General features: G+C 46.6%; 7 protein-coding genes across 7 annotated transcripts; 3 read left to right on the forward strand and 4 right to left on the reverse strand.

Annotated features, from left to right (window-relative positions):
- Nucleotides 1-445: 445 nt before the first annotated feature.
- On the reverse strand, nucleotides 446-3297 carry V1513DRAFT_431274 (SNF2 family N-terminal domain-containing protein; the record flags this gene model as incomplete). Its single annotated transcript, XM_066896376.1, has 6 exons — nucleotides 446-1308; nucleotides 1364-1786; nucleotides 1842-2452; nucleotides 2510-2733; nucleotides 2796-3128; nucleotides 3175-3297. 6 exons carry the CDS (start codon nucleotides 3295-3297, stop codon nucleotides 446-448), a joined length of 2577 nt encoding a protein of 858 aa, XP_066753884.1.
- A 233-nt stretch (nucleotides 3298-3530) lies between these two features.
- V1513DRAFT_443764 (uncharacterized protein) lies at nucleotides 3531-4979 on the reverse strand. Its single transcript, XM_066897869.1, has 3 exons — nucleotides 4584-4979; nucleotides 3833-4481; nucleotides 3531-3776 (listed from the first exon to the last, which is right to left on the reverse strand). Exons 1-3 carry the CDS (start codon nucleotides 4848-4850, stop codon nucleotides 3682-3684), a joined length of 1011 nt encoding a protein of 336 aa, XP_066753885.1. The 5' UTR covers nucleotides 4851-4979; the 3' UTR covers nucleotides 3531-3681.
- Nucleotides 4980-5613: 634 nt separating this feature from the next.
- V1513DRAFT_458292 (SWIRM domain-containing protein) lies at nucleotides 5614-7561 on the forward strand (the record flags this gene model as incomplete). Its single annotated transcript, XM_066899681.1, has 2 exons — nucleotides 5614-6258; nucleotides 6314-7561. The coding sequence occupies 2 exons, from the start codon at nucleotides 5614-5616 to the stop codon at nucleotides 7559-7561; spliced, it is 1893 nt and encodes a 630-aa protein (XP_066753886.1).
- Nucleotides 7562-8821: 1260 nt separating this feature from the next.
- On the forward strand, nucleotides 8822-10558 carry V1513DRAFT_443768 (uncharacterized protein). The gene has a single exon (XM_066897870.1). It carries the CDS (start codon nucleotides 8929-8931, stop codon nucleotides 10435-10437), a length of 1509 nt encoding a protein of 502 aa, XP_066753887.1. The 5' UTR covers nucleotides 8822-8928; the 3' UTR covers nucleotides 10438-10558.
- On the reverse strand, nucleotides 10452-12335 carry V1513DRAFT_443769 (uncharacterized protein). The gene is made up of 2 exons (XM_066897871.1): nucleotides 11696-12335; nucleotides 10452-11644 (listed from the first exon to the last, which is right to left on the reverse strand). The coding sequence occupies exons 1-2, from the start codon at nucleotides 12056-12058 to the stop codon at nucleotides 10628-10630; spliced, it is 1380 nt and encodes a 459-aa protein (XP_066753888.1). The 5' UTR covers nucleotides 12059-12335; the 3' UTR covers nucleotides 10452-10627.
- V1513DRAFT_478982 (uncharacterized protein) lies at nucleotides 12274-14025 on the forward strand. Its single transcript, XM_066900290.1, has 6 exons — nucleotides 12274-12531; nucleotides 12616-12698; nucleotides 12760-13099; nucleotides 13156-13352; nucleotides 13406-13534; nucleotides 13589-14025. The coding sequence occupies exons 1-6, from the start codon at nucleotides 12359-12361 to the stop codon at nucleotides 13921-13923; spliced, it is 1257 nt and encodes a 418-aa protein (XP_066753889.1). The 5' UTR covers nucleotides 12274-12358; the 3' UTR covers nucleotides 13924-14025.
- A 415-nt stretch (nucleotides 14026-14440) lies between these two features.
- Nucleotides 14441-16215, reverse strand: V1513DRAFT_424963 (citrate synthase-like protein; the record flags this gene model as incomplete). The annotated part of the gene is made up of 4 exons (XM_066896104.1): nucleotides 14441-15486; nucleotides 15539-15716; nucleotides 15854-15934; nucleotides 16108-16215. 4 exons carry the CDS (start codon nucleotides 16213-16215, stop codon nucleotides 14441-14443), a joined length of 1413 nt encoding a protein of 470 aa, XP_066753890.1.
- Between the last annotated feature and the right edge of the window lie 522 nt (nucleotides 16216-16737).

The raw sequence follows: 16737 nt of genomic DNA on the forward strand, positions 1-16737 counted from the left end.
TTGCACTACTTACGACACCGAAATATAATGCATGACTTATGAAGTACACTGCTGTTGCTAGAAACCCTTCCTCTAGATTCGACCTCCGAGCTAGCAATTATCGTCCCGTGTGATCTACTAAATCAACGGGCATTCGAAGCTTATGTGTTTCGCTAGTTGATGTAGTCTATTATTTAGCTTGCTGATATGTTCTTCGCGTCTGTCCGTATCGTGAATTCTGCACTCGACGGTAACTACAACATCAATCGTACCAAAGCGCATCCCCAACCAGCTGACGTTCGCATCTGCACAAAGCTCCTTAATACTGTCAATGTTAAATGACTCCAAAGTCGTATTATAAACGAGCTTAAGGCCCGCTAGTTATGTATTCATTATTACAATAATAGTCAAATAATCAAGTCTATGGGAGTATGCTTATCTATATAGCAGCGCTGAACCTTCCCGGTTAACTAAAGACGTCGACTTCGCCCGAAGGGGCTGTATCAGCGATTCTGAACAACCGATTTCCTTCTTGAAGTGCATCATTTGCTCGTTCATAAGCCTCATCGCTTCTGTCCAACAGCACCTCTAGCTCAGCATCAGAGAGAATAACGTCGCCTCTCTCTTTGACAACGAATTTTTCCAATCCATTATCTCCAAATAACAAATTTGTTATGTCGTCTTCAGTAGTAACCGCCTTGGAGCTGCCAACGAGACTTCGAAATTTACCTTTTTGAATAACCAGCTTTTCGAGCTGTCGTTTCGATTCAGCCTTCTCAAGCATAGTTTGCTCAATAGTATTTGCGGTGGCAAGACGGTACACAATAACAGGCCGAGTCTGTCCAATTCTGTGCGCACGATCCATGGCTTGCAGATCCTGTTGAGGATTCCAGTCGCTATCGAACAAAACAACAGTATCAGCTGACATGAGGTTAATGCCGAGACCACCGGCACGCGTGGAGAGCAGAAATAGCCTGTACTCCGGTTTGCTGTTGAAATTTTCAATTGCGAGCTTGCGATCCTCTTGCTTAACTTGTCCATCGAGACGACACACCTTCCACCCTCTAAGAACCTCAGCCCAGTCTTGAATTATATCTAGCATATTTCGGAATTGACTGAATACCAAAACTTTGTGACCTCGCTTGAAAAGCTCTGGGATGAGCCTGTCCATTAGAAGCATCTTGCCGGAGTCATTGACAATTGATTCGTTAGGGAGATCGACGTTACTTTGTGCGTCATCCCATGGAGTGTAGAACAAATGTGGAGAATCACACGCTAGACGAAGCTGCATAATCAAATTTTGAAGCTTCTTATTATTGACTGCCTTACCTATCGAGTATTTAGTATAAAGATTTAAGATTGTATAGCTCGAATTTCGACCTACTAGCTTTTACCACCTCTCTTGCATGCGCTTCCTCTTCGTAATCCGACTGCGATGGATCAAACTGATCCACTAATTCCTGGGGATTCTCCAATGCCTTGAAGTAATCCCTATCGGAAAGCTCCTTATATTTACCCGCGCTCTTCTTGACCGCCTGTCTCTTCGACTTCCGTATATGACCAACGCCATCGCTTTCTGGTGATGATGGACTGCTAACAATTACCGTTTCCCCGTCGAATTTGAGTTTCTTGTTTTGCCTGCGAGGTTCTTCCTCGGATTTTCGCTTGATGCCGTTGGTTTCCATGATTCTGTCCAGTAGATAGTCTTTAATGTCATGAGCCAATAAATGTCGATAAAACTCCTGCTGCGTAGCCGTCATCGGGGCATATAACAAGTACTCTCTTTTTGGCGGTAACGAATATTCCACTGCAACAAAAGTAAGTATGTAATTACCGAAGTACTGTAAGCGTGATTTACCTACCATCAGATTTCAATCGCCTCAGCAAAAACGGTTTCAAAATCGCATGCAGATTCGACACAATATTGGTTCTGTTCTCCTCATCAATTATCTCCTGCGGTCCATTCTCCCGTTGCAGTGCCGAGAAATCGAACCAGCTCTGGAAAAGTTCCAGATCGTGGAAAATATCCGGCAATAAGAAATTTAACAGAGACCATAATTCAGCCAAATTATTTTGCAAGGGTGTACCAGTAAGAAGTAGTCTGTTTGCGGAATTGTATGACTTGAGTTCCTTGATCAGTTTGCAATTCATGTTTTTGATTCGATGACCCTCATCAATAATTATATATTTCCATTGTAATTTGCCCAGTAAGTTTCGGTCGTTCATGATGATGTTGTAGCTCGTCACCACCAAAGGAAATTTCTCACTGATTTTCTTAAATAGAACATGTTCACGCATTTCGGCACGCTCTTCGGGAATACCATGATAGAGAAGAACTGGAATAGACGGCGTAAAACGCTCTATTTCACTGACCCAGTTAGTCAATGTTGAAAGAGGAGCGACGATCAGGAATGGGCCATATGAGCCTTTTTCTCGGAGAAACGCTAGAAATGCGATGGTTTGCAATGTTTTTCTGCAATGCAACTTAGCAATGTCCACATGAGCCACAAAGTTGAGAGAGCGGACTCACCCAAGGCCCATTTCGTCAGCAAGGATGCCATTAAGTCCATTTTCGTACAAAGAAATAAGCCATTCCACTCCGGCAAGTTGATAGTCTTTCAGAACACCACCGGTTACCAGAGAAGGTTGTCGAGCTGAGGCAGAAAGTGGATGGGACAACGGCTTTGCATCGTTAGATTTTTCGGCCGCTGCTTCCTGGAGGGCCTGCGATGTGTTCTTTGCAGATGCAAACTCCTAATTGAAGTTCAGTATTACATCTATAACTTCATCCATCCTTGTTAAGCGAGTTTACTTACATCTTTGGATATATAGTCGGCAATACTATAGCTCGAATACTTGCCATTAGTCTTGGACTTCCGTGAGCTCTTTCTGGGACTAATCTTAGCCGGACTGGAATTGGGGGCCCCACCATGACGCGTGGAGACATTTGAAATGACAGTGGCGGATTTCGACTTCTCCTCTTTCTTCTGGTTCCTCTTTTCAGCGAGAGCTTGTGCTTTTGCCTTTTCTTGCTGTTGCTGGAGTAGTCGCTCAGACAGAATTGATGAATAGACTTTCGATCGTTCAATTAAAAACCGCAGACGAGTAAGTTTCTTGTCTTGATCAAGAGCATTAAATTCTCGCTGCTCCTGTTCCAGTGTTAGCTAATCGCCATAGTGTTCAAAGGTATAGTACCTCGGATACTGGTTCTGGTGATGAAGTAGCAGGTGGAGTAGGTAATTCTACAGAATCTGGGCCGGAAACTGCTTCAGGACATCGTCCTCTCAACTTCGCCGCTGTAGAGCCACTAGATTCCATCGTTGTCTGTTCTAGCGGCTTCATTGTCCTATTTCTACCCAGTATGAAGCCACGGTAAATGTGATCGTCGATGCAGGCGCCGCTGAAGACGAGGGCTGAGTACTCTTTATCGCTCGACGCGACGCGAACGCGTCATGACATGACATCGAACCCTAGGGTCTTTATGTTCCTGGCTGCTCTCTATCAGCCAACATACTCAATCTGCAATAACAGGAATGTCTTGTCAAATTTACCTATATATTACAATGCATTCATTTTAACGTAGTCTATATTACAGATTATTAACTCCATTCGCAAATATCAATGTGTATCATATATGAACAAAGATAAGATCAACTGCGGTATTACACTCTACAGCTATTTCCATTGATAGTATTTAATCGTTTAATTCTTTATCTTGCCAGTCAATTCTGGGACTGCATCGAAAAGATCGGCAACAAGTCCGACGTCTGCAATTTCGAAAATAGGTGCATCAGCATCTGCTTCAGTATTAGTCTAACATACTTGATTAATTTTGGGTATTGACATAACACACCTTTGTTAATAGCAACAATTGTCTTGCTGTCTTTCATGCCGGCGAGGTGCTGAATCGCGCCGCTAATACCAACAGCAACGTAAAGATCGGGGGCAACAACCTTACCCGTTTGGCCGACTTGTAATGAATTATCCGCAAATCCGGAATCAACCGCTGCACGACTGGCACCAACGGCTGCACCAAGAGCATCAGCCAATGGATAGATGATCTTATCAAAACTGTCCTTGTCTTTAAGACCGCGACCACCGGAAATCACACGCTTTGCGGAGCCAAGATCAGGGCGTTCAGTTTTAGTGAGTTCCTCAGAGACGAAAGTCGTCTGCGAATTTACCGCAGGATCCACAGCATCTTCAATTGGCGCAGCGGAACTAGAGGTAGCCGGGTCGGGAAATGCGGAGGTGCGGACGGTAATAAGCTTAATAGGATCCTTAGATTTGACAGTCGCAATGACGTTGCCAGCGTAAATAGGTCTGACAAATGTATCTTCTGACTGTACAGCCGTAATATCACTGATCTGCTGGACATCGAGTAATGCAGCGGCACGGGGGAGTACATTCTTGCCGAATGCTGAGGCAGAAGCGAAGACGTGCGTGTAGCTTCCGCCCTTGACGTTCTCGGCAATCAAAGGAGCCAATTTCTCGGGGAGACTCTGTATGAATAAAATTATTAGCGACCACTGCGATAATGCTATGCCACAAAACATTGCGCTGCAACAGAACCGTACTAACAACTTTAACGCAAGGATACGTACATGGTCGTACTCTGCACTCGATGCAGTCAGTACCTTGGAAACACCATCAACTTTTGCAACCTCAACAGCCGCGGCCAAAGCTTTTGACCCCGCAAGCAAAACAGTGATCGGGCCGCCGACCTTTGATGCAGCAGTAAGGACAGAATAGGCTGGTGGTCCCGTCTCAAGAAGTACTAGTGACGATAATGTGCGCCTCAGTGACGACGACAACAGAACTAGTTTAGACGCTGGTCGTCGCACAGCCGAGCTCAAGTGGATAAGAGTCATTTAGGTAAGTATATTTTTACTGTAGCTTTGTAAAAAATGATTGCCGTAGTTCGAATTGTACGATAATGTATGCTGCCGCCTTGCGAAGATATTTTATTAATAGTCGAAACTACTATAATTCTCTCTCCATGATCCAAACTGGAAATGTGGAGAATAGGGTTCGGGTATTATTAGTAGGACTGTTGGTTTGTCATTTGCAGCCACAATCACCATTGTGTGGGAGACTTCTGCGTTGTTTGGATCTTTTCTCATCGCCGCATTGAAAATCGCTAGACTTAAATGAATTGACGCATCCATCACCAAATACACGAGCGAAAGCGAACCTGAATTAATCCGCCAATTTCCCATCACCAACTGCGAATTTTAATTCGAAGTTTAGCGACGCCACACAATGGATACCCTTTCGGCGCCGGATCAGCCGCCAGAGCAGCCTGCTCTTGCAGCTTCTGACAATCCCGCCACAGAGCCCCCCAGGTCCCTCGAAGCAGATATTGCAATGAACAGTGCTGATAACGAACCATCCAGCATGGTTGTCGACGAAGCAACCGCGGAGGCCACAGCAGAGGATATCGAAAGCAAGGAATTGACTGGTGAACCAGCTACAGTTAAGGAAGCTGTGACAATCGCGGAACCGAACACACAAGCTGAATTGGAGACCACGATTGTAGAGTCTGAGGAAGCTCCCGCTAGCGCAGAGCAATCGGGAATTGTGTCCAACGAGGTCAATGACGAAACGTCACCAGATATTGCTATCACAGTGCAAATGGTTGTACCGGAGACTGTTGAATCCCTTGAATCTGCCTCAGAAGTTGCAGCAGTAGATGGTGATACTGAAATTCCTGACGCCCCTCCAGCCGAGAACGCTGCCACTGCGACCACCGGCGCTTCTGAGCTCCAGACTAAAGCCGAAGATGCTGCGCCAGAGCCACAACCAAAGCAAGAAGCAAAGCCCGAGGTTCCTGTCCCAATGGACATTGACGAATCAGCAACCAAGCCATCCGAGGAGACTACAGCTCCGACGAACGGTGAAGCTCATGCAGATAATAGTGGCGTGAACATTGTCGTTGAAGAGACTGAGGTGGAGAAGAGAACATTAGAAGAAGAGGCAAAGTCATTTTTGGTCGAGCAAACGCACAGTGTTACAATTCCTTCCTATGCAGCGTGGTTTGACATGAATAACATCAATGATATTGAAAGAAAGTCGTTACCAGAATTTTTCAACAATCGAAATAGGTCTAAGACTCCTACAGTCTACCGTGATTACAGAGATTTTATGATCAATACATACAGGTTGAACCCGGTCGAGTATCTCACAGTTACAGCCTGCCGACGGAATCTGGCCGGTGATGTTTGTGCAATTATGCGAGTACATGCCTTTTTAGAGCAATGGGGATTGATCAATTACCAGGTTAGTAGCGTCATTACGTGATTAAAGTTTGAAAAATATGCTGATTTTTGCACAGGTTGATCCGGAAACTCGGCCATCTGCAATTGGACCGCCATTTACGGGACACTTCCGCGTAATAGCAGATACTCCACGTGGTTTGCAACCTTTCCACCCAGGTTCGGGTGCGGTTGCTTCCTCTGGCCAGGCACACCCATCTACTGAACGCGCGATGGCCGCTCCCCCGATCAAGCCAGATTTGAATTTGGAAATTCGCAAGATATTTTACGAAAACACATCTTCTGCGCTTGCTTCAGACACACCAAATGGCAATGCTCGGAAGACATATAATTGTTTCACTTGCGGAAACGACTGCACGCGGGTCCGATATCACTCGATGAAGAATAAGCAGTACGACCTCTGCGCAAATTGTTTTCTAGAAAATCGGTTTCCTTCGTCTAGCCAGACGTCTGATTTTGTTAAGTTTGAGGATACGTCATATTTGGCCGCCGACCGCGATCAAGAATGGACGGACCAGGAGACTTTGTTGTTGCTCGAGGGTATGGAACTTTACGACGACGATTGGAACGCGATTGCCGACCACATTGGATCTCGAACACGTGAGCAGTGCGTACTGAAGTTCCTTCAGTTACCAATTGAAGACCCGTACTTGGAGAGCAAAACGGAAGAACTAGGACCGTTGCAGTATAATCACGTTCCACTCTCACAGGCCGATAACCCTGTCATGAGTGTCGTTGCATTCTTGGCGAGCATAGTCGACCCGAAAGTTGCCGCTGCAGCAGCTCAGAGCGCTCTGCCGGAGATGACCAAGGCCATTCAAAACCAGCTCAAGAAGAGCACAAAGTCTGAATCGTCCCCAGCGCTTGCTGTGTCTGCCAATGGCGACGATAAGATGGAGTTCGATTCGAGCACTAAGGAAGAATCTACAGAAAGCAGCACAGACAGAGAAGAAGGAGCGAATGGAACAGTGAAGAATGCAGCATCGATTGCTCTAGGAGTTGCTGCTGCTCGTGCACACTTACTCGCTACAGACGAGGAGCGCGAGATGAGCAGGCTCGTTAATTCTCTTGTTAGTATGCAGACACGGAAACTGGAACTCAAGCTGGCCAAATTCGAGGAGCTTGAGCAGGTTCTTGAGGCTGAGCGCCGAGAATTAGAGCAGGCTAGACAACAGTTGTTTTTAGACCGGCTGGCATTTCAGAAAGAAGTTGCTGCGCAGCAGCGTGTTGCTGCTGAGTTCTCTGAGAATATTGAGATGAGTGATGATGCTGTTGTGGCGTCCTCATTAATGATTGGCCAGATCTAATCGTGTATAACTTTTTGCAATAATTTTAATAACCTGTAGAATTTACAAAATGTATACTGTATGTTTGTTTAAGTTGTCGGTACGACGTTGGTTATTTGTTAAGGTGTTTGTAAAGTTTGAAGAGTTGTAGTTACTATACTAGTGTAAAATATGCTATTTTTTTTTACTATAACTATACTAACATGTCGTTTATGGTGAACTATATGAGCACTCTTGTGGGTCCAAGCCATGTATCTGTCACCACTATCCCATTTTATTATAGATTTGCTCCTAAACACAGGGTATGAGGATTTCATGGTGATATAGAGTGCGACCGGTCACTCAAGCCTCTGCTGTCAGTTTACAGACATCTGCCCCTTGGATACATATACATTCTCATCAACATACGATTAAACAATCACTGCTAGTTAGGATCGCGTAATCCTGTGCTTAGACTGACTAAGATCAACAGCACATTTGTCCCGTAAAAGCTCTGCACCGGGAAATAGCAAAATATTCTCGCCCCAAGTACATGTTTCAATATAACTCTAGCAGAAGCGATAGACAGGAGATGACAGATTTCACTCGACATTCACAGCGCAATCACTTTCAGCTTTACATAAGCCACTTCTTGTAGAAGTGTAAGGTAACAAACCCTCGTTTAAGATAACAGCTTAGATAGCTGGAATGATATAGCGGGCCACTGGCCACTAACTTTCTACTTTCAGGTGTGGATGTGTCCAGTCCTTGCGCGGTAGTCCCCAATCAGTCTAGTAACAAACAAACATAATTTTTATAACAAATGTAGCGAACAGTTGAGTAATTGTGTGAGACTCGGACCGGTCGACGCCTTCTGGAGCCTAGAACTTCGCGACACGGAAACAATAACAGGTGGTAGAACGGATGAAATCTATACCAAGTAAGATGCGGCCTCATGAGGGTATAAGCTAAGCAACATGGAGCCATTTGTATATCCTGGGACGCTCTCTTCGATCTCCACCTAAGCAACAGAAAGTAAATATTTACATGCCAGAACTACTTTGAAGCTAAGACGCGCTTCTGTGGACGATAATTCCAAGGCGGCCAGTCGATAACACGCGTAACAAACGATTCAATAAAAAGTCGCATTTCACATTTATCTTGCCTTGACTTGCTAAAGAATGGTAACAACTAAAGCATCCGCGAGAATGTATGTATAGAATCACCGTCGTGCCGATGAGGAGAGCAAAGAGAATAAGAAGTGTCAGTTCAGGGTCTGCTAGTCCCATTCGGCCACGCGACCCTTAAACTAATACTTCCCGGAACCTGCGGCGCACAATCGAGAACTTACCAAAAGTCAACCATCATCTAACATATATACAAGGCCTCTAGACGACTCCAATTTGCCAATGCAAGCACTACGGCGCCGCAGTTCACATTGGACACCGCAGTTGCGCTCACGGTTTCGACATTTCACATTGTCAACTCGACTTCGCGACATATCCAGCAAACAGCACCCATCAGCGATTGCTCTCCCACAGTATAATATTAAGCATTTAGTCGCGAATCAAGACCTCTATATAAGGTCCTGCAATATCCGCCGGCTTCCACATGTTGCAAATACGGTTCCAATTATAGCACAACTCTATGGCAAGGCTAATACTCTCCGGAAAGACCGCACGACAGTGTACACGCAACGAAAAGCTTTACAGAACCAACTGCATGCAGCGAATGATAAGACGCGGATCTTGGAACAACTTGGAAAATTGAAAGATGCAGGAAATGTGATTGATACAGAGATTGAGGAATTGGAGCGTAAGATACGAGATTACATGGATCAAATGCCCAATTTGATTCCCGCGGATTGCCCACTGGATGAAGAGCGTGTTGTAAAGTACATTTGTCCTCCGCCATCTGATCCGGCGGAACTGAAACGCACCGATGATGAATTTATCCAGCCAATTAATTTTGAAGACAAAACGCTAGCGGACCACGTCGATATTGGAGTACAATTAGGTATCATTGATCTGACGACCGCGTCAAAGGTTTCAGGACATGCGTTTTATTATTTGATAGGCGATGGTGCCGTTTTGGAACAGGCGCTAGTGCAGTACGCGTTAGACAAGGCGCGGAGAAGAGGATTTAAAATGATGATTCCGCCGTCGGTTGTTCGTCGGGAGTTTGCGCATGCGTGCGGATTCAGACCGCGCGACACGAATGGCGAACAGCAGATTTATAATATCACCATTGCAGGTGGAGAGCCTGGTAGTGGCGACGAAGGTAGATTGTGTCTGGCTGGTACTGCAGAGATTCCACTTGCCGCATGGGCTAGTGACAAGTCGTTCGATGTAAAAGAATGTCCGGTGAAGATGGTTGGTGTGAGTAGGAGTTACCGTGCCGAGGCGGGGTCTAGAGGACGAGACACACGAGGTATTTATCGTGTGCATGAGTTTACTAAAGTTGAGCTCTTTTCATGGGTCCCGTCGCCAACTGAAGGGATTCCTGAAGGTACCCCGACGTCGGCGGATATGCTTGAGGAGCTTCGTGAATTACAAGAAGACATAATTAAGGGCTTGGGTCTTCATGCCCGCGTCCTAGATATGCCAGGTTCAGATCTCGGAGCGTCAGCGTACAGAAAGTACGATATCGAAGTGTGGATGCCTGGTCGTCAAAACTGGGGTGAGATCACATCGGCGTCGAATTGCACGGACTATCAATCTCGGAGACTCCATACGCGGGTCAAGATTGACGGAAAGACGCCAACGTATGCACACACGCTGAACGGCACTGCGATGGCTGTTCCGCGAGCTATCGTTGCGATTTTAGAGAATTATTATGATCCGGAGAGGAATGCACTCTGGATCCCGAAACCTCTTAGAAAGTACTTTGATAATCGTGCATGGATCGAGCAGCAATAACCGTCCATTGTAAATTTGTCAAAATTAGCATTTGTATATAAGATAAAGTTTTTACGCCTTAGTTTCTACTTAACATTGGAAACAGTAATACAATAGTGTACATATTTAACCAACCAGAAAGCAAATCAAAACAAACCATACAAGGCACACACGACTCAAATAAACATACACACCATATTACGTACCACGACTACTTCCGACTATTCAGCAGCAAGAAGATGCTTTCCGTCAAATCCTCCGCTCCGTAGAATCCTGCGCGCCTGACTTCTTCGCTTTGCAGATCGCGATCGCCAAGCACAATCTCAAGGTCCCTAGATTGACTGCCAATCCACCTGTTAATGAAACGCGCAGGATCATGCGCCATCTGGGTGAAAAAATCTCGTCGTAACTTAGACGTCAGGAGTTCTTGGATAACGACTCCAATCTGATCATCCAAGGCATGGATCTCGTCCTGATTAGTATGCCAATTCGTGAGCACGTTCTGAAGATTTTGCCTTTGTGGGCTGTCCACTTCGACATCGATGTCATACGCAAACTCAGCCTGAGTAGACTCTTTGTCCAGTCGTATCGTGTAGTCAATCACAATCGGATCAAGTGGTAAGAGATGTGGTCCGGCATGTTCAATCATTTGTGCAAATGAGATACGGTCCTGATTATTAAACACCTGACGTAGCGCATCATCACAGTTTATTGTCCGCTTCTCATCAGGATCTTGCAGGTTCCGAAATTTGATGTATTGCCATAATCCCATCACAACCTCCTGTCGAGTCTGCTCTTTCAATCCGCCGAGCACGTTTGATAACGGCGGAGACAGCTTGAATCGTTCTGGTGACGTTGCAAGGTAGAATGATATACGAGCATTGACATCAGTATCGCCCTTTCTTTTGATATCGATACTGTCCGTCATCGGCTGCGGCTGTAGACCTGGTTTCGTCTGCTGATTCCACACTACGATATTACCGTCTGGGTACAAATCCTTGGGCCTATCAAGCTCGATCGCGATGCTCTGGAAAAAGCTCGTGAACTTGCGACGGTGAGGAGAATCGATAGGTGTGTTGTCGTCAAGAAGTTTGCCCTCAATACGCAGGAGCCATGAAGGAATTGTTCCAATGTCAAAATCAAATGCGTTCTCATCGAGACGGTCCACTGTCTGCCACGGCTGATCAATTACAGTGTTTGAAATAAATATCCTCAACTTCTTGCGTTCCTACATCTTGTTAACATCGCACATCGATACGGCACACTAGAATTTGCACACCTTTGCGCCTTTTGCGAGAGTGTCCTCAATATCCAGCCGCTTGCGACTAATCGTCGCATCCATATTCTGTTCCACGTCTCTCAACTCTCTATACAACTTCGCATCAGGAATCAGCGCCTCGATTTTTGACGGGATATTCTTCTCGACGGGACGTCGGATATACCGTTTATCCATCTGCGCCTGCGCCTGAGCTTGAGCTGCCTGGACATGCTGAGCCGGTACTTGCGCGTGGTGCGGGGCGGTGACTTGTGGAGCTTGCTTTGGCGGTAGTGGCGGCTGTTTCCTGTGTGAGCGAGAGCTGGAACGAGGAATGCTTCCCGGGGGGAGTGGCGGTGGGACGCCAGGGCGGACATATTGACTCATTATCTCACTTTGTCTAGGTGAAAATTATTAATTGTGTTATTCAAAATTTGAAATACGCAATCCAGAGATTCAATTGGCGTGCCGCGATGTGCGGACAAAAATCTGTGAATTGTTGATGATGTGGGTTGTGAGGCGAAATGGTCCCAGAGAAACTGGGACACACCCATCTCAGTTTCGGCGTACATGTAAGCACGCAGGTTGGTGTCACTTTCACCGCTTCAACGGGTAATCTGGGAACGTAATCTTCTGCTGTCAGCTTCTGCAACATCCATTTATACCAAATTTGTTACATCGGAAATAATGATGAGTGCACTGTTGCAAGAGGCGCAGGCGGCGGCAAAAATGGGCAACCTTGCGAAAGCGGAGCATTTGTATAAGGAGGTCTTGTCTAATGGCGCCGGTACGAATGAGAAGGCGATTGCTGAACAAGAAACCGCGTTGTATGAATTGGGCACATTGTATCGTGATCATAAGTACGTCCTTTTTGATTTGACGGCTGCTGCTAGTTTGTTCAATTATTGGAGCATGTTAGAGCTAATGAAATTCCGGCGGTATAGGAAGATCAAAGACCTGGAGCAGCTAATCCAGACGTCACGGACAGTCATGTCCGGGCTGGCTAAGTCGAAAGTGGCCAAGATAAGTAAGTCCCTTTTAATATAATACCTAATCGTGTATAGGGGGCCTCACTAACACGAAAGTAGTACGTGCATTGATCGACCTCTTCTCTACTGTTCCTGACACCATCGACACTCAAATCGCTGTCACAAAAGACTGTATCTCATGGGCTGTTTCCGAGCGCCGCAATTTTCTCCGCCAAAGCCTCGAGACTCGGCTCGTGTCGTTGTACATTGAGCGTGGGGCATACTTCGATGCTCTAAATCTGATCAATACGTTGCTCAAGGAACTTAAGCGCTTGGATGACAAGATGGTTTTGGTTGAGGTGCAGTTGTTTGAGAGTCGAGTATATCACGCCCTTAGAAATATACCAAAGAGTAGAGCGGCCTTGACGAGTGCGCGTACGAGTGCAAATGCGATTTACTGGTGTGTTTGGGATTCGTAAGTCTTAGTCTTGGGTTTCTTTGCTGATGGTACTGTAGCCCGACATTGATGCAGGCCGGCCTAGATATGCAGAGTGGCATTCTCCATGCTGAGGATAAGGACTATAAGACCGCCTTTTCGTACTTTGTCGAAGCTCTGGAAGGATATTCTAGTCAAGAAGATTCTCGAGCGATTTCGGTCCTCAAGTACATGCTCCTTTGTAAGATTATGCTGAACCTCACGGATGACGTTCACTGTATGCATTTCCTGGTGATTGACGATCTGTGTATGTCGGCTGACTTTGGGTAGCTCTCCTTACTGGCAAGATGGCGCAGAAATATGCCGGTCGTGACATAGAGGCAATGAAGGCTGTTGCAGCGGCGCATTCTAACCGAAGCTTGAAGGAATTTGAGGAAGCCTTAGAGACATACAAGACAGGTACGTGTCTGAGCGCAGATGCAGGGACGCACGGTGTAGGCTAACAGAAAACAGAACTCTCATCGGACCCAATCATCCGCTCGCACTTTTCAGCACTATACGACACACTGCTAGAGCAGAATTTGGTCCGTGTGATTGAACCGTTCTCTTGTGTCGAAATTTCGCACGTCGCGGAAGTGGTCGGTCTGGATACTCGTCAAGTCGAGGGCAAACTGTCACAGATGATCCTCGACAAGGTGTTTTATGGCGTCCTTGACCAGGGCAATGGATGGTTGATCGTGTTTGACGAGCCGCGTCAGGACGCGACGTATGATGCCGCATTGGATACTATTCGCCATATGACAACCGTTGTAGATTTATTGTACGAGAAGGCATCAAAGTTGAATTAGGTGACTTTTGGACGGCATGACGTAGAAGAAACGATTCGTACCATAGTTGCTTAAATTTCATGTAATTATACTTCATTCAATATATCTGTCATTTACAGGTAAAAGCTGAGATGGGAAGGATTGGCCGTATAATTCATTATGCAGACGTGCTACGTCGTAAGGAACAAAGTAAATTACAGAAAAGATCATTTGGCGATTGATAGGTAACAAAGAAATCCGGTTCCGCGAGTCTAAGAGTACGATATACGAAGCGATTTTCCAACTGTTTGCCTCAGAAAAGTGCCTTATACGCAAATATGTATGTTGATGAGATAAGATGTGAAAAGATGTGATAACCGGACAAATAACACTACACAACTGCATATCCCTTTTTTGAACTTCCCAAACATAATCCATTTCAATAAATTAACCCAGTCATATTAATGAGCAAGGCGGCCGTCATACCGTTTCGTCAATCGCACCGCCTAGCATTTCTAAATACGTCTTCCAGGGCCTCGGCACGTCGATTACAATTCGCCTAGAATTCGTAGCCAACGAGCTTAGCGTAGGCTTCGGTCGAGAAGGACTTGGGACGCTCAATGGGCATGCCAAGAGCACGGTCGATGATGTACTGGGGAAGGACACCGATGGCACGCGAGACACCGAACAGGACGGTGTAGTAAGACTCCTCAGTGAGACCATAGTACTGGAGGAGAACTCCTGAGTGGGAGTCAACATTAGGCCATGGGTTCTTGGTCTTGCCGTGCTTGGTGAGGACCTTGGGAGCGACCTCGTAGATCTGGCTGACGAGTTTGAAGAGATCATAATCAGGGAGATACTTGAGGGCGAACTCACGCTGGGCCATGTATCGAGGATCAGTCTTGCGAAGAACAGCGTGACCGTAGCCAGGAACGACACGTCCAGCATTGAGGGTATCCCAAAGGTACTTCTCAATATCCTCTTCTGTGACATTGCTGCCGATCTTGTTCTTCATCTCAAGAATCCACTCGAGGACCTCCTGGTTAGCACGACCATGCAGAGGGCCAGCAAGACCATTGAGCCCAGCCGCAAGGGAGAGATAAGGGGAGGAGAGGGCAGAGCCGACAAGGTGAGTTGTGTGAGCCGAGACGTTACCACCTTCGTGGTCGGAGTGGATGGTCAGGTAGAGACGCATGAGCTCAACGAACTCAGAGTTGCTGCTGTATCCGAGTAGCTTGGATAAGTTATAAGAGTAGTCCTTGTCCTTTTCAATCTCGGGGACCTTGCCGTCCTTGAACACGTTGCGGTAGATACGAGCGGCAATCGGAGGAAGCTTGGCAATGAGGTCGAGAGAGTCCTCATACGCATATAGCCACAGGTCCCTCTTGTTGACACCTTTCTCGTAGGCCTTGGTGAAAGCAGACTCGGACTCGAGGGCCGTAACGGCGATCGAGAATTGAGCCATCGGGTGGAGGGTAGCAGGGGACCGGTCAATGAGGTCCTTGACATGCTGAGGAAGCTCAGATCGGGCAGCAAGCTCGGCAGAAAGTGCCTTGACCTGGCCGGGAGTAGGGACTTCGCCGGTCAACAAAAGCCAGAAGAGGCCTATCAAAGCTGTTAGAGCTGATCCGCAAGTTGTAGCATTATTAATAATTACCTTCAGGAAGAGGCTCATTTCCACCGGGAGCCTTGGGGAGGATCTCTTGCACTTCTGGAATTGTCTTGCCGCGGAAACGGATACCCTCCTCAGAATCTAAGACGGAACCTTCCCAGACAAGGCCCTTAATACCGCGCATACCACCATAAGCCTGGTCGAGTGTAACTTCACCGATAACCTTGGAAACTCGTTAGTATAAATTGCGATCGATAGAGCCAGTCAGAAAGAACGAATACGTGAGTCCGGCACATTTATAGCTCGGTTCACGCATTTGCAACGTGGAAGTCACGGAATTCGAAGAAATATGTAACATACAGTGGAACCCTTAGCCTTTCTCAAGGCTTTGACTTTCTCGATCTCAGCAGGGAAGATCTCAACTAAACGCTCCTTGAGAGTCTAGAACGAGTGATGAGTTAATACAGTTGTGGTAGACAGCCAAAAAAAAGGCAAAATAAGAATAATTTGATCTCGATGACTTGCTGTGAAGAGAAGAGTATTCATGGTCCAAACACAGAAGCGACTTGGATCAATTGTCTAGAATTCTGAAAATTGTTGGGAGAGAAACATACAGGTTCCTTCGCCGTGGAATAGAGGCGGGCGGCCTTGAGATAAGACGCAGCCAAAGGGCGCTGGGAGGCGCGCACAAAAGACGAGGCAATTCGCGAAGGAGCAGGCATATTTGTTGACGAGGTAGTATGACGAACAGAGGATGGAGGGGGGATATGTGCAGGAAGACGAGTAGACGCAACGAGGAGCACGGGAAATGAAGGAAGCAAAAGAGAGGACGGCTCTTATTTGCTGAATGTCGGACTGAGCCGGCCGGGTAAGTCAGCACCGTCGTGGGATCCAATGAGAAGTCCCCAAGCGAAGCCAAACTAGGAAGAAAGTCCTCTCCCCTCCTCCGCTCCCCTCGCCGGCACAACACACGGGACAGTAATATGACATTTGCGCTTAGCGAACGAAACAGGATTCTTTGTGGCCGGGGTAGAACTTGGTCGATACGCTGCCTGCGGTACCCAATGGTCGTGATCGCAACTCGGACATGGTCGACACATGCTCGACACAGACTGAAGCGACGCGCCGCTCGGCCGGGGCGTTCGATGCCGTGCGACATTGTTCCGAATCTACCGCTGCCACATGTCGACTATTTTTGTATAGTGTGCGCAGCTGTGCCTTGAACATTATTCTTACCCAGACTG

This window comes from Lipomyces chichibuensis (assembly GCF_038497645.1).
Source record: "Lipomyces chichibuensis strain CBS 12929 unplaced genomic scaffold V1513scaffold_13, whole genome shotgun sequence".
Taxonomy (NCBI): Eukaryota; Fungi; Ascomycota; class Lipomycetes; order Lipomycetales; family Lipomycetaceae; genus Lipomyces; species Lipomyces chichibuensis.

Excerpts from the sequence above, each read along its gene's own strand:
- V1513DRAFT_443764 (XM_066897869.1), bottom strand. The coding sequence starts at position 4,850 with ATGACTCTTATCCACTTGAGCTCGGCTGTGCGACGACCAGCGTCTAAA. Across the intron at positions 4,482-4,583 it reads CGAGTGCAGAGTACGACCAT|AGTCTCCCCGAGAAATTGGC; the intron begins GTACGTATCCTT and ends TTATTCATACAG. Across the intron at positions 3,777-3,832 it reads AATTGTTGCTATTAACAAAG|ATGCTGATGCACCTATTTTC; the intron begins GTGTGTTATGTC and ends ATACTGAAGCAG.
- V1513DRAFT_443768 (XM_066897870.1), top strand. The coding sequence starts at position 8,929 with ATGCAAGCACTACGGCGCCGCAGTTCACATTGGACACCGCAGTTGCGC.
- V1513DRAFT_478982 (XM_066900290.1), top strand. The coding sequence starts at position 12,359 with ATGATGAGTGCACTGTTGCAAGAGGCGCAGGCGGCGGCAAAAATGGGC. Across the intron at positions 12,699-12,759 it reads GTCGAAAGTGGCCAAGATAA|TACGTGCATTGATCGACCTC; the intron begins GTAAGTCCCTTT and ends ACACGAAAGTAG. Across the intron at positions 13,100-13,155 it reads AGTGCAAATGCGATTTACTG|CCCGACATTGATGCAGGCCG; the intron begins GTGTGTTTGGGA and ends ATGGTACTGTAG.
- V1513DRAFT_443769 (XM_066897871.1), bottom strand. The coding sequence starts at position 12,058 with ATGAGTCAATATGTCCGCCCTGGCGTCCCACCGCCACTCCCCCCGGGA. Across the intron at positions 11,645-11,695 it reads CTCTCGCAAAAGGCGCAAAG|GAACGCAAGAAGTTGAGGAT; the intron begins GTGTGCAAATTC and ends AACAAGATGTAG.